The 15693-nt window shown below is 34.1% G+C and overlaps 3 protein-coding genes across 5 annotated transcripts in view; 2 read left to right on the top strand and 1 right to left on the bottom strand.

Annotated features, from left to right (window-relative positions):
* Positions 1-68: 68 nt before the first annotated feature.
* Positions 69-8657, bottom strand: LOC149615756 (ATPase SWSAP1-like). 2 transcript variants are annotated; one of them, XM_089856883.1, is made up of 5 exons: positions 8536-8657; positions 8184-8283; positions 7836-8115; positions 7681-7763; positions 69-296 (listed from the first exon to the last, which is right to left on the bottom strand). In XM_089856883.1, exons 2-5 carry the CDS (start codon positions 8264-8266, stop codon positions 215-217), a joined length of 528 nt encoding a protein of 175 aa, XP_089713009.1. In that variant the 5' UTR covers positions 8267-8283; positions 8536-8657; the 3' UTR covers positions 69-214. The 2 variants fall into 2 exon arrangements, with proteins under 2 accessions (XP_089713009.1, XP_089713008.1); XM_089856882.1 differs by lacking the exon at positions 69-296 and adding an exon at positions 7040-7384.
* On the top strand, positions 4952-7107 carry Tspo (Translocator protein). Its single transcript, XM_089856884.1, has 4 exons — positions 4952-5098; positions 5203-5310; positions 5388-5603; positions 6783-7107. The coding sequence occupies exons 2-4, from the start codon at positions 5206-5208 to the stop codon at positions 6960-6962; spliced, it is 501 nt and encodes a 166-aa protein (XP_089713010.1). The 5' UTR covers positions 4952-5098; positions 5203-5205; the 3' UTR covers positions 6963-7107.
* The window catches only part of LOC149615755 (uncharacterized), a 27815-nt gene continuing 20702 nt past the window's right edge, over positions 8581-15693 (top strand). For both annotated transcript variants that reach the window (XM_089856881.1, XM_089856878.1), the window contains exons 1-2: positions 8581-8715; positions 12802-12887. The gene's annotated coding sequence lies outside the window, so the exon portion shown is untranslated. The remainder of the gene's footprint in view (positions 8716-12801; positions 12888-15693) is intronic.

Below are 15693 nucleotides of genomic sequence, written 5' to 3'. Positions count from 1 at the left end.
ACTTCTAGTCTCATCTCACTTCTGCTAATACCAATAACGAAGAAAGTATTTTTTCATAATTTTTTTATTCGTTCAAATTTCAATACAATGTTAGAGACAAGAGTTTTGAAATTCAAATATATCCGTTTAATATTTGCGAGGAATCTAACCGAAATATTTCTCCAAATATTTTGAACAATGGCATTTGCACCAAGTAAAACGCAGTTCACCAGCTTTACTGGGAAGGGCTAAAACTTTCGGTATACAATGCGAGCATTCTTCTTCCGGGCGATCCGCATCCGCATTCGTTTCGCATTCTGAAAATAGAGAATAATTTTCTTTAATATTTTAAAAGAGAGGATAATTATTTCACTTATTACTTTATTATTAACGCTTTTAATTGAGTCTTTTTCAAAAGTCTGCGTCTTTGTTTTGAGCGCCTTGTATGTATGGGGGAAAAACCTTGAAAACTCGGGGAAATGTATGGGGAATAAAACCTTGAAAACTCGTGGAAATATATGGGGAGTAAAGCCTTGAAAACTCGGGGAAATATATGGGGAATAAAACCTTGAAAACTCGGGGAAATATATGGGGAATAAAACCTTGAAAACTCGTGGAAATATATGGGGAGTAAAGCCTTGAAAACTCGGGGAAATATATGGGGAATAAAACCTTGAAAACTCGGGGAAATATATGGGGAATAAAACCTTGAAAACTCGGGGAAATATATGGGGAATAAAACCTTGAAAACTCGGGGAAATATATGGGGAATAAAACCTTGAAAACTCGGGGAAATATATGGGGAATAAAACCTTGAAAACTCGGGGAAATATATGGGGAATAAAACCTTGAAAACTCGGGGAAATATATGGGGAATAAAACCTTGAAAACTCGGGGAAATATATGGGGAATAAAACCTTGAAAACTCGGGGAAATATATGAGGAATAAAACCTTGAAAACTCGGGGAAATATATGGGAAATAAAAACCTTGAAAACTCGGGGAAATATATGGGGAATAAAACCTTGAAAACTCGGGGAAATGTATGGGGAATAAAACCTTGAAAACTCGTGGAAATATATGGGGAGTAAAGCCTTGAAAACTCGGGGAAATATATGTGGAATAAAACCTTGAAAACTCGGGGAAATATATGGGGAATAAAACCTTGAAAACTCGGGGAAATATATGGGGAATAAAACCTTGAAAACTCGGGGAAATATATGGGGAATAAAACCTTGAAAACTCGGGGAAATATATGGGGAATAAAACCTTGAAAACTCGGGGAAATATATGGGGAATAAAACCTTGAAAACTCGGGGAAATATATGGGGAATAAAACCTTGAAAACTCGGGGAAATATATGGGGAATAAAACCTTGAAAACTCGGGGAAATATATGAGGAATAAAACCTTGAAAACTCGGGGAAATATATGGGGAATAAAACCTTGAAAACTCGGGGAAATATATGAGGAATAAAACCTTGAAAACTCGGGGAAATATATGGGAAATAAAAACCTTGAAAACTCGGGGAAATATATGGGGAATAAAGCCTTGAAAGCTCGGGGAAATATATGGGGAATAAAACCTTGAAAACTCGGGGAAATATATGGGGAATAAAGCATATGGGGAATAAAACCTTGAAAACTCGGGGAAATATATGGGAAATAAAACCTTGAAAACTCGGGGAAATATATGGGGAATAAAACCTTGAAAGCTCGGGGAAATATATGGGGAATAAAACCTTGAAAACTCGGGGAAATATATGGGGAATAAAACCTTGAAAACTCGGGGAAATATATGGGGAATAAAACCTTGAAAACTCGGGGAAATGTATGGGAAATAAAACCTTGAAAACTCGGGGAAATATATGGGGAATAAAACCTTGAAAACTCGGGGAAATATATGGGGAATAAAACCTTGAAAGCTCGGGGAAATATATGGGGAATAAAACCTTGAAAACTCGGGGAAATATATGGGGAATAAAACCTTGAAAACTCGGGGAAATATATGAGGAATAAAACCTTGAAAACTCGGGGAAGTATATGGGGAATAAAACCTTGAAAACTCGGGGAAATCGCTCATTCGAGCGTTGTATGAACCCTGTTTAAAATTCTTTATAGGAGTTTAATATATTTACTTGTATCGGTTTGGGCGAAAATAGTTGAAATGAAAAACGCCTGAACCAATAAGAAACTAAACACGAAACATGTCACTCGCATCTTGGTCCTCGTATTGTTGTTGTTAAGTTGAGAAGTTTTCTGTTGTCCAACCAAGTGTTGAAGTTGGTATGCTAGGTATGTGCACGATCATGGCTTTTTTATCAACGAAATAAACAATGGAAAACTCAACGCTGAGATGGTAGAGTTGTGTTGCTTTCTCATTGGTTGAAATGAATTTTCATTGTTAAAGTTATGACAAGATGACTAATGTTCAATGATTTTCGAAATGGGCTTTTCGTACAGTGCTGTTTAATGTTCTTTCATATACATTAACGTTTTTCATCACGTAAAGGAAAAGTTCATGTGTTACCAACACCAAGAAGTGATATCTAGTTTACTAGGGAGAAGCTATAAGATGCCTAAGTATTGGCGCGCCGTAGTCCTGCAGTCCCCCTTTCAAAATACAAGGGGGGACGTAAAAGGAGGCGCCGGGCTATTTCGCCTCTCCTCAGTCGGAAAATATGACTGTAATTTTCGTCATACGCATCTCGCTGACGTGAGTTTTCAAGAACCAATGAGATGCTGGTTGTATTTTAGAGGCGGCGGGGATTAACCCCGGACCTAGCTACGTTTGGACTGGAGATAAAGCTGGAAATGTGACGCGAATTTATACCTTCCCCCTAATAAACTAGATATCACTTCTTGATGTCACCTTAAATTGGAATTATTCATTATATTGAACCATATTAAACCAGGGATAGATTTAATTTTAGAAGTAGGAATGGAGAACAGAGTAGCAATGTGGGCGCGCGTCAAAGTCCCGGATCCCCTTCCCCGGGACGGGGGGGGGTATGAAATAAGAGGCGGGTCATAGAGACAGAGGTAAAAAGGAATTAAGTATTTTTCGCCGTCCCCGTCAGCAACGTCATCAAAACGTAGGGTTTAAGTGAGCAGTCAATAAGATAATTTAAACTTTTCGTTACGTGTTGGTTGGAGGGAGGGGCTCTATACCGGGTGGTCTATGAGTCGGACTGAAGGAAATACTAACCGTTCCGTTCTCCATTCCTACTTCTAAAATTAAATCTATCCCTGATTATATTTAACGTTCTTTCGTTGAAAATTTTAAATATTCACAATGATTTAGTTTTCCTTTAGTTACGAAGTCACAGTATATGCTTTAATTACAAAAAAATTACCCCCAACGGACTAAATCGTCCCACGTCACCCTCACCTTTACCTTACAAATTACTTTTGCAGACTCGCCAACAACATAATATTTAATTATTTAGTAAAATTTTAATTGCACTTAGTGTACTGGGATATGATATGGTCAAAACCTACTATCTCGCACTCTGATCTGACTTTATTACTTCAATCTTACCAATTGGTCTTCTTCTAACCTCTAGGGGATAGCATAAGTTTATAAGTGATATGTTATCTCCATAAGTATGATAGCAGCGCCTCACTCACCAGGCCTCCCTCGCTTTACCTCCTCGAATCTATGACCTACCTCACTCCCTCACTTCAAAATTACAAGCCTTTCAGTTTGTCATGACCAGATATTAATTAAACAAACTTATGGAAGGAACATATCTTATGAACTTATGATGTTGTTTAAAATTTTAATAGATGTTCAATTTTACACCTCGTGGCTCATTGGAACCATTTGCCAATATATATCCTTTTCTGTTAATATATTTGTTTCGTAAGTTACACCTATCGTTACGAAACCAGCTGTAACGTTAACGTTATGTGACAATACAACACTCGATCGTCTGTATCACGCATAAAAAACAATCGAACACAGTTTTATTTTAGTTAAAAACAAATTTAAGATTAATTTCCCTGTTGTTGTACATAATCTCCTTCCAACAAAGCTAGAATCTAAGTCATTTATTTTCGCTCTGTGATCTAAATTGCTTTTGACTATTGTGTGAATTATTGTAGCCTATACTCTTTCAGAGGCTTGGAAAATACCAAATATCCTAGTATAGAGTAGACCCTAACCCTTTTCAAAAAGAGGGCGGGGCCACAGTGTCGTCTGCTTAACATAAGGGTTTGTCCTATACTCTTTCAGTGGCTTGGAAAATATCAGTTTCAGATATAGTAGTATAGACCTTTTTCAAAAAGGAAGGCGGGGCCACAGTGTCGTCTGCTTAACATATGGGTTTGGCCTATACTCTTTCAATGGCTTGGAAAAGATCAGATTCAGATATCGTAGTATAGACCTTTTTCAAAAAGGGGCGGGGCCACAATGTCGTCTACTTAACATAAGGGTTTGGACTATACTCTTTCAGTGGCTTGGAAAATATCAGATTCAGATATCGTAGTTTAGTATAGACCTTTTTGAAAAAGGGGGCGGGGCCACAGTGTCGTCTGCTTAACGTATTAAGGGTTAATACGGAAGGAACATTGATAAAACAGTATGTTAAATAACAAAGACCATAATTAGATAGGGAAGGCTTTAAAGTTACCAGTACCATAGTACCATAGTAGTCCTTGTTGTTTGTGAAGTCATTTCTTAATCTTTGTTGTCCATATAGGTCCGTCTAAAGACTAACACGGTACTCAAACACACCCAGCTATATTTTACCGCCACCATTTTTTAGGCCTATTTATTATTTCCAAGTTTCCAAGACACTAAAATACTACTTAAACAGTTTAAAAATCATAAATGGGGGCGTTTCCAGCGCGTGTCACGTGCAAAAATTGACCCCACGTGCTCCTTTACTACTTCAAATATAGCGCTTGAAACCAAAAATTGAAAATCTACATCCACGTAGAGCAAAACCTATGGCGCCATCTAGTTTCGTAACCTTGAAACTTTAGAACTGGGCGTCTGCATTACGTAATAGTTTGTAAATACAATAGTGATAACCGGTATTAAGTCCATTTATACAACTACACAAGTATTTAGACGTTACCCAACACCGGTTGTAAAAAATTTAGCAGGAAAATTCTGTAAGAATTATTGGAATTTTAGAGCCATATCATCTTTGGGTGTTGTCTGATGACACAAGCGTTTTAATCTTAATTAAGTTTAATTTAATTAACGTTATTTTTAGATAATGGCTGCTGAATATGGACCTGTTGTTCTGGCATGCTCTGTACCTCATATCGGTGGTATTTTGGGGGCCTTAATTACCCGTAAAGAAATTAAAGGATGGTATGATGTAAGTTAGTTTAATTAGATAATTTAATTAGGGCCTATAATTCATTAATTTTTAAATTATTTATATTATTATTTTAGACATTGAAGAAGCCAGATTGGAGGCCACCAAATAGGGCCTTTGGACCAGTATGGACCACATTGTATACTAGCATGGGTTATGCCTCTTATTTGGTTTGGAGGGATGGAGGAGGTTTTGAAGGTGATGCTAAGTTACCATTGGCTCTTTATGGATCCAGTTTGGCCCTCAATTGGTTGTGGACTCCCATTTTCTTTGGAGCTCATAATATTGGAGGTGTAAGTACTTAAGTTTGTTTCTGGACTTCATTTTGTTTATGTTCATGCTTGAAATCATGAGTTTTGGACTATAGTATGGTCCTTTCCATTATTTTGGCCTATTTATTCATTCTTACCATTATTTTGGACTATAGTATGGTCCTTTCCATTATTTTGGCCTATTTATTCATTCTTACCATTATTTTGGACTATAGTATGGTCCTTTCCATTATTTTGGCCTATTCTTGTCATTTTACTCATTATTTTGGACTATTCCCTTGCATTTTGCCAAGCTTTACCATTATTTTGGACTATTTACTTGTATTTTTGCACTATTTTGGACTATTTACTTGTATTTTACCATTATTTTGGACTATTTACTAATATTTTACCATTATTTTGGACTATTTACTAATATTTTACCATTATTTTGGACTATTTACTAATATTTTACCATTCTTTTGAACTATTTACTGGTTTTTTCCATTATTTTGGCCTATTTACTGGCATTTTACCATTATTTTGAACTATTTACTAATATTTTACCATTATTTTGAACTATTTACTAATACTTTACCATTATTTTGAACTATTTACTAATATTTTACCATTATTTTGGACTATTTACTAATATTTTACCATTATTTTGGACTATTTACTAATATTTTACCATTATTTTGAACTATTTACTGGTTTTTTCCATTATTTTGGTCTATTTACTGGCATTTTACCATTATTTTGAACTATTTACTAATATTTTACCATTATTTTGAACTACTTACTGGATTTTTCTCATTATTTTGGCCTATTTACTGGCATTTTACCATTATTTTGGACTATTTACTAGTATTTTACCATTATTTTGGACTATTTACTAGTATTTTACCATTATTTTGGACTATTTACTAGTATTTTACCATTATTTTGGACTATTTACTTGTATTTTACCATTATTTTGGACTATTTACTTGTATTTTACCATTATTTTGGACTATTATTGTCATTTTTGGAGCTTTCTTCCTAGAAAACCATTTATACCTTATGCCTGTAATAATAGCCAGATGTCGCCAGTTATTTCCCACCCTAACCAACCCCAGCCCTTGGCTTTTAATTCCTAAGCCTTTGCCACCCTTTAAGAGGCATTAAACATTAAATATAGACAGTTTAACAGAACTCCGCCCCCATTTAATCTTTACACAGGGTCTTATCGACATTATTTTACTAACTGGAACAGTGGCAGGCACTGCTGTGACCTTCTATTCAATCAATAAGACCTCAGCCTACTTGTTGATACCTTATTTGGCCTGGTTAAGCCTTGCCACTTCTCTGAACTATGTCGTCTGGAGAGATAACCCCAAAAACCCCAAAAAAGACGCCTAAATATAATACTAATTATTGAAGTATTTTTCTAAGACTAGAAATTAGTATTTTGTAGTAATTTAGAAGTAAAAACACCATTGTTAATTATAATTAAATTTATTGTACTGTTTTGATTATTAAATTAAAGTTGTTATAAATCAACCAATCAGCTTTCAGTATTTGTACTTGTTTCAGGTTTACATTCTAAAGAAGTTAATTCTATACCAGATTTTATTTGATGCAAAAATATTTCGTCATCTGTGGACTTGTAAAACGTAACTGTGACATTTTTAGGTTTTTGTGACTGCATTGTCCATAATTGGTCATAATTTTCGTCACATTTTGAAGTAATTGTCCATATTTGGTCATAAAATAACACCCCACTAAGTAGAATTGAAGGATGCGATGTACTTGTTGACACCAAATATTTGCAAGTTGAACCCCTTTAAAATATTGAAGTTTTATTGGTTCATTCATGGCAGAAGGTTTTAAACTCGATTCTTATTGGTTAATTCATGGCAGAAAGTTTAAAAATCAAGTTTTTATTGGTTTATTTATGGCAGAAGGTTTAAAAGTAACCTCTTATTGGTTTATTTATGGCAGAAGGTTTAAAAGTAACCTCTTATTGGTTTATTTATGGCAGAAGGTTTAAAAATAACCTCTTATGGGTTTATTTATGGCAGAAGGTTTAAAACTCAACTCTTATTGGTTCATTTATGGCAGAAGGTTTAAAACTCACCTCTTATTGGTGCAAAAATCAGCTGCGTCTTTTAAAAGTGCAGAAAATGCTGCCGATGTTTGTTCATAGATGGAGTTGGTGTGCTGTTAAGAATATTTTAATATAATTCCAAAATATAAGCAGACACCCAGTCTTAAGAGTTCAAATAAATATACCTTGGACTCGTAGTCATCAAGGTAACAATTAAAATCGTCTATTATTAGCAATCCAGATAATGTTTGGGTATCCATGTGAACTTTGCACAAATAATTCTTCAATTCTTGCGCTGTCTTTAAGTACATTAGTTTAATGTGTTTTGTTGCTGATGGTACAGCTTTTGGTAATCCGTGTACGTGAAATGGTAAGGCTTTTAAAGGTTCAGGTCGTATAAATATGACCTTTTCACCCTCAGAAGCCGCTGTAACACTGGCTTGAAAGAGCAGTGTTGATTTAAACCTGAAATTAATTAGATATATTAGGCCCGATTTATGGATAAATATAGAATTAATTAATAGTCTAATTACGTTTTAGAGCCTCCAATTAATAAAGTTGACGTTCCATTAATTAAATTAGTTACGTCAACCGGCATAAATTGATCCAAAGACATGGTTGGCAACACGTAACCTTTTGTTTTGTAAAAATACCGCGAAATTTCTGTAATTTCGTTACCAAAAACTTCATAGATGTCGCTAATAACTTTAACTAAATTAATTTTAGTTTAATTTATTGGTTTATGGCATATTTACGTTATTTTAATTATATAATTAGCATTTATAACATTAAACTCTAAGTTAATTTTATTTTTATTTATTTATTTATTTTTATTTAATTAGGCCTAGATGTCGCCTTAGTTGCAATCGATATGAACATCTATACCTCAGTAACTTCCTGATTGGCCGCCGCTGACATCACCTCCATCGGGTGCGATCGAGAACTCTCATTGGCTTACTGTGACATCAACGTCCGAATTTAGAAACGCAAAGTCGAAATCTGGCGATGCACCGAATCCCCGTGTAGACTGTGGCGAGTTCAAAAGCCTCGGACGATACTTTAAAGGTAAGATAAGCTATCTTTTCTTTCATAATTTCAATAAATAGAACCTTAGTTGACTCCCAGTAGCTATTTTGACCCGTAATTTCGGTTTTAAGTAACCAAAATTAAGGTTTAAAGTTAAGCCTAAATCACCGGAATTCAAATATACTGTTACCGGGAAAAGTTGCGTGTATGATCCCGCTCTAGGCTACGGTAAAAGCGGCGGGAAAAAATCGTCCCGCCGAGTATTTAGGCCCGGGGTACTATTTTTTTAACAACTTTTTTTAAATTTTACCCCCCTTACTCGGGTATTTGGAAGGACGTCTGAGGAGTCGAAGACCTTGTGCAATTATTAATGCCCCCTATGCTATAAATATACGAGGTTAGGCCAAAAAAGTTATTTTTAAAAATATTAGATAATAACAAAAGTTTTAAGAAGTTGTTATTTTGGCTAGAAAATTAAGGAATGCATTGTGGGTAAACTGGTTTATAGTTATCATAAATTTACCCCGGTTTGCAACTGTTTATTTCCAGCCCTTATTGTGATTAATTGAAAAAGGCGGGATTCGGGAATGCTTAGTGTTTATGTTCAGCCCTTAATGAAAACAGGCGGGAAATAGCTTCAATTAAGGGTTTTATTTTAATTATTAAGGAAATATGTTGTTTATTGCAATATTTCCGCGTGAAAATTAGCCTAATAGCACCTATTATTATTATACAATACTACTTTAACAGTATTAAAGGTGTAACAGTGCCAATACCCTGGCCTTTTTGAAATCCCTAAAATATTCATACATGTACATTAAAATTTTTGCATCGTCTGTAAATCTCGTATTAAAAATTCAGCTTGGAGAAAAAATTAGAGAAATAGCACGTATCGCGTATTAGATTAACGCAATCAAAGCCGTAGATGTGTGTTAGTGCCATTACCCTCCATAAAACACTGGCTGCTTGCATTTGAGTGTATCTATTCATCATCTCACTCTGAAAGTTCTATAAGGTTTAATTACGGAGAAACATGCCAAATTTTGACTAATGGCATACTGTTACATTTCCCATTGCTTTTAACACTGTTAACTTTAGAAATTGCCTTTAACTTTAGCCCTAAATCCACAGTAAATGAACTAGGACTAAAAAATAAACGGTTATTTCGAGGGGATACTCACTATTACTGGTTACTTTTAAGGGTAGCTTGTAGAATTTGGGTTTAACTCCGCCCCCAGCGCCATTACGATATGTTTTTTAACAGAATGAAAGCTATATAAGCCCCTCCTCTAGCTTGTAGAATAGAGCTATTTCAGTGGGGAAAAAATTTCGTCTGCTACGAGAATTGGGCCTGCCTTTGACAGTGTAGGGCGGACATTTTGTGAGGGTCTTCTCTATGGGCAAATAGCATTGGTGACGTAGCCATTACCCCCTCTGAAATAGCTCTATTTGGGTTTAAAGCTATATAAGCCCCTCCTACTGGTATCATGTTTTTTAGCACTAGTGGAAGGTAGCCCGACGTTGCATGACGTAGTACTGCTAAGTCCCTATTCTGTTCGATTCAGTTCCAAACCTGAGTGATGCAGTCGATGATCTAATAACAAAATTATTGGGAATCCTGTCCCGGAAGCGCATGCGCTTAAAATTAAAAAAAAAAAAAAAAAATTGGGGAAGGAAAGTTTTCTAGCAACTTTTAAGTACGCGTTATTTACACACGGAGTGACTTACCCCTCGAAATCATCTCAAGCGTAAAATTCAACGCGGTTAGAAATAAAACGTTTATAAACACCTGCACGGTGTTGGCCCATTTATGTATTGAATATTCCGGTTGATTTTGACACCACCCTCTCTCTAAATCAGTGCCAGATTTTTTTTTTTTTTTTTCAAAGAAAACGGTGGGAAGTTTTCCAATGGTCAGTTCTACGAAAAGCCCAGTTGCATTTATTTTGAAAGACATTTTTATCTTCAATCTTGCTCTGCTACTATTTAGGTGTTCCCCGAAAAAACCACGGGAAATTTTTACTGTTCCATCCATGTTTATTGAATTTATTTTATTTTATTTTTATTTATTTTTTTTTTATCTTTTTATTTTTATTTATTTATTTTATTTATTTTTATTTTATTTTATTTATTTTTATTTTATTTATTTTTATTTTTATTTTATTTTATTTTATTTATTTTTTTTATTTTATTTTATTTTATTTATTTTTATTTTTATTTTATTTTATTATTGGGTGGAAATTTACCAACTAGACTGGGTTGGTTTTGGTTAATTCTTTTTTTAGCATAAGTTTATTTTAAGTTATGTTCTATATAAGTATGACACTTTTTATAGGCCTTAACCCCGAAGGGCATTAGGTTAAAGTTAAGATTCAGAAACCTGGTTAGGATTTTGTACACCGCTAAGTGTCTTACCCCTCGGTAACTATAATTAGTAAAAACATTGCTATTTTTATTACTCAAAACTAAATTAATTGGAATTAAATTGATTCTATAAAATTTCTTTCATATTATAAATTAGTAAATACACCGCTAAGTGAGTGTCTTGCCCCTCGGTAACTATAATTAGTTAAAAAAATTGGTATTTTCATTTTTATTACTGAAAACTTAATTAGACTTAAAATAAATTTAAGAAAAGTTCTTTAATATTATAAATTAATAAAAACTTAATTACTCGACTCCAAATTTAACATTTTGTGCACCGCAAAGCGAGTGTCATACCCCTCGGCAACTATAATTAATATATAAAAAATAAAAATAATTTTTTTTAATTAAAATTGCCATCTACTACTTTATTAATATTATAAAAAAAAATTAATACACGTCTCCCAAATTTAACATTTTATACGCCACTGAATGTCTTACCCCTCGGTACCTATAATTAGTAAAAAAAAAAATTATTTTTCTCATTAAAATTGGCATCTACTTCATTATTAATATAATATAAAAAAATTAATGCACGTCTCCCAAAATTTAATATTTTATACACCACTAAGTGAGTGTCTTACCCCTCGGCAACTATAATTAGTAAAAAATATTTTTGATTCAAATGGGTATTTTTATTTTTATTTATTTTTTCTTCATCCCCCATTTCATTTAGTGCGAACAGGTTAGTTTTCTAACATCTAGGTATGACGTAATGCTTTGGTTATGAGTCATACTTTAGTACAGGTATTAAAATTTCACCTGGGGACGTCGTGTGTGTACTGTGTACTGTGTAGGTTAGACAAAGGGGGGATTAAGCTACCTGCTTTAACGTTATGGCTCGGTTTTTATTACTGAATGTTTTGCCTTCCTCCTAACTCAGTGATCGGTAAGTGTGTGCTATTGTTAAACGTAAGTGCTGCCACCACCCAACCCAAATTAGTTGTGGGATACATTGTATTATTTACATATTGTATTGTTATTGTATATGGAATTCATACAGCCACTAAGAATTATTGCGTACTACTCAATTTCACTCAATGTAGCTTATCTAGGACGGATTTATTGTGGGAGGGGCAGAGTGGGTGGGTTTTGTTGCAATTGTTCTTAACCCCGGGTCCGTTTTTTTAACTTTAACCACATCCTATAAATTATTTTTGTACCTGTCCTATATTATTATTTATGCTATAATTTCATGAAAGGTCAGACTATAATATTTCCAATATATATTTTTGATGCTTAGTTTGGGGTCTTGGTTTTCGTTTATAGTTTAGCATTATCAAATTTATTTTAATTAAAATTTAGTTATGGCTCTTTTAAAATAGAGATGACATTTGACTATAGATTTGACCGAAATTGATCAGGCGGAGTTTGCTCAGGATTAATCTTTTAATTATATTACATCATTTAATTTAATTTAATTAAGTTCCTCTGAAATTAATTCAAAGTAAAATCCCCAATTTGTTATTTATTTATTTGAGATTTTTCTATAATATAGTTTAAGCCAAAATAGTATTATATATGAGCAAGCATTTTTAGTCCTATATTTTCCTATAAAATCACGTGATTTTTCTCCCCTATAAAATCCCATAATTCCCTAAGAAAAAAAATCCTATTGTTCCTATAAGGAATTTAAATTTAATAAATTATTGTTTATAATATTTCAATTTTTTTTATTTTTTTGTCCCATTAACGCTATAGTATCCATGAAACGATGATATGAATAACTAACAGCAGCACCTGAATATTTGTCAAGTACAACAAAGGAACACCTAGGCGGCGATAAGGTAAGCGAAATAATTTAAATTATGTAATGTTTTGTCATCCGGGAAAATCGAACCATTTGTTGTTTATCATATTTTGTGTTTTTTTTTTAAAATTGGGGAAAATATTTACTTTTAAACTAAACATCTGCTTAAGTTAAAAGAGTCTTAAGTTGAAAAATCTCTAGATATGTTATGATTCATGTTATTTCGGTCGTGTTTTGCAATAGATAAAATATTGCACGCGTGACGTAGTTCAGAATGTTGATTCTCGTAGTTCAGGGAGTTTTGTACAGGGTGTCTCAATTAACTTCAATTTTAATTAAAATTGAATATAAATAATCGTGCAGTTTGATAGCTCACTAAATTACTAAAAAAACAAAATCGAGAGACTCACCACTCATTTGAGTACAAATTTAATGCAAATTAATCAATTTTAAATTTTTTAATGGCAAAATAATAATTAAAGTACGTGTGCATTTAATTAATCAAGTTAATCAAATTTCTAAAAAAATCGAGGGACTAACCACTCATTTGAGTACAAATTTAATGCAAATTTATTAATTTTTATTTTTTTAATGGTAAAATAATAATTAAAGTACGTGTGCATTTAATTAATCAAGTTTATCAAATTTCAAAAAAATCGAGGGAATAACCACTCATTTGAGTACAAATTTAATGCAAATTTATCAATTTTAAATTTTTTAATTGCAGAATACTAATTAAAGTACGTGTACATTTAATTACTCAACTTAATCAAATCTAATTAATGTACTATGGAAGCTTTTAAGTATAATTATTTAACCAGAAAAAAAATATACTTTTTTGAATCAATAAAAAAACTCCCACACAAATATGAAACATTTGAAAAAAATTAATATTTAAATAATAATATTAAAAAAAAAAAAATAAAACGTTTAAATTAAAAATATTCAAGTTCGTAGGTAGATAAATTATACCACTACTACTACTACCCACAATGCATCGGATTTTAAATTCTAATCTTTTTTTCCCGGGCTGGTTCTTCTTAACTAAAAGTAGAAGGATTGAGGGTAATTTATGAAACCAAATTCCGATAGACTCAACTGTACCATGGACTTTATAGTTCAAAGAGGACTAGTAGATATATATAGTATAGATAGTATATATATATATATATGTAAATATTTTTTGACTACGTGAAAAGTAACATTAGTTGAACCAAGAAGTGATATCTAGTTTATTAGGGAGAAGGTATAAGATGCCTTGGTATTCGCGCGGGCCATAGTCCTTCAGTCCCCCTTACAAAATACAAGGGGGGGGGGACGTAAAAGGAGGCCGGGCTATTTCACTTCTCCTCAGTCGCAAAATATGATTGTAATTTTTTTCTCATTCGCGTCGCGCTGACGTGCACGAGTTTTCAAGAACCAATGAGCTGCTGGTTGTAATTTATACGGGACTTACGAGGTTACCGCCCCTTTTCGGAGAGTTGATCTGCCAAGGCTACGGAGCGCGTTCGACGACAGGGAATGTCAGCCACTGACTAAAGGCCGCCGACAGGTTATGGCAGCGCCCACAGAAATACCTCTTGTAAATCCCGTATAGATGGCGGGGATTAACTCTGGACACGTCTACGTTTGGACTGGAGATAAAGAGCTGGAAATGTGGCGCGAATTTATTCCTTCTCCCTAATAAACTAAATATCTTGTCGGGTTTTAGCCCCTAGTCTTTCCCCGTTAGTTACATAGAAATATTCTATTATAATTTTGTATTGCAAGTGTAATTTCCCGTCTCATATGTTGAATATAAGTTCCATGATGGAAGGAAAAATATTTTTCAAACATTCTCATACATCCCTGCTTCTCCCCTGGGGGGTTTTTGGGATCGGGAAGAGGCTGAGAGTGGTCCGGACCAGCAGAGGAGAGAGGGAAAGATACTGATAGAGAGAGATTGACAAATCAAAAGCTTTCATACTACACGTGTAGCATAGTTCTCTACTCTACAGTGGTAGGTAGATGACTCATCGTCTATTGATAATTTTCCATAGATCGTTTTGAAACATCTGGCCTAGATTAAGGACTGTCTTATGAGGCTGATCTTAATGTATGTACTACGGGATTGATATTGGGGAGATTAGTTAAATTAATTTAATTTAATTTCCAGGGATAGATTTAATTTTAGAAGTAGGAAAACTAAATCATTGAATACTTAAAATTTGAACTTAAGAACGTTAAGTATAATCAGGGATAGATTTAATTTTAGAAGTGGGAATGGAGAACGGAACGGTTAGTATTTACTTCAGTAGTCCGACTCGTAGACCACCCAGTATAGAGCCCCTCCCTCCAACCAACACGTAACGTAAAGTTTAAATTATCTTATTGGCTGACTTAAACTACTTTTTGATGACGTTGCTGACGGGGACGGCGAAAAATAGTGACGTAATTCCTTTTTACCTCTGTCGCTATGACCCCCGCCTCTTCTTTCATACCCCCCCCCCTCCGTCCCGTGGAAGGGGGTCCGGGACTTTGACGCGCGCCCTGCCACATTACTCTGTTCTCCATTCCTACTTCTAAAATTAAATCTATCCCTGGTTCTAATCACCCACTCAACTCAAAGCTTTGATATTTTATGTTCCGCGCATTCCGATACACTCTGCCTGCACCAGATAGACCCGCTGCTGTTGTATACCGTCCACGTCATCGTAGGCATGACTCATTTGACTCACTTGATCCCCCTTCCCGGCTTCCTTGTGTGTTTGGTGAAACTGCATTTGGTGTTTGCAGGGGAAGCCCACCCTATTCTTAAATTCCCTCACATCCTTAGGAGAAATTCCGATACATACAAAAACGTT

This window comes from Phalangium opilio, unplaced genomic scaffold (assembly GCF_054372755.1).
Source record: "Phalangium opilio isolate 3A_F unplaced genomic scaffold, DU_Popi_V2 ptg000217l_1, whole genome shotgun sequence".
NCBI classification, from domain to species: domain Eukaryota; kingdom Metazoa; phylum Arthropoda; class Arachnida; order Opiliones; family Phalangiidae; genus Phalangium; species Phalangium opilio.
The sequence above is the reverse complement of the archived record's forward strand: the minus strand, read 5'-3'. Positions and strand labels throughout refer to the sequence as shown.

What these genes read in the sequence shown, in the direction of transcription:
- Tspo (XM_089856884.1), top strand. Translation starts at nt 5,206, where the DNA reads ATGGCTGCTGAATATGGACCTGTTGTTCTGGCATGCTCTGTACCTCAT. An exon ending in AAATTAAAGGATGGTATGAT is followed by an intron (nt 5,311 to 5,387) that starts GTAAGTTAGTTT and finishes TTATTATTTTAG; the next exon opens with ACATTGAAGAAGCCAGATTG. An exon ending in GAGCTCATAATATTGGAGGT is followed by an intron (nt 5,604 to 6,782) that starts GTAAGTACTTAA and finishes ATCTTTACACAG; the next exon opens with GGTCTTATCGACATTATTTT.
- LOC149615756 (XM_089856882.1), bottom strand. Translation starts at nt 8,266, where the DNA reads ATGTCTTTGGATCAATTTATGCCGGTTGACGTAACTAATTTAATTAAT. An exon ending in TTAATTGGAGGCTCTAAAAC is followed by an intron (nt 8,116 to 8,183) that starts GTAATTAGACTA and finishes AATTAATTTCAG; the next exon opens with GTTTAAATCAACACTGCTCT. An exon ending in TTGATGACTACGAGTCCAAG is followed by an intron (nt 7,764 to 7,835) that starts GTATATTTATTT and finishes TATTCTTAACAG; the next exon opens with CACACCAACTCCATCTATGA.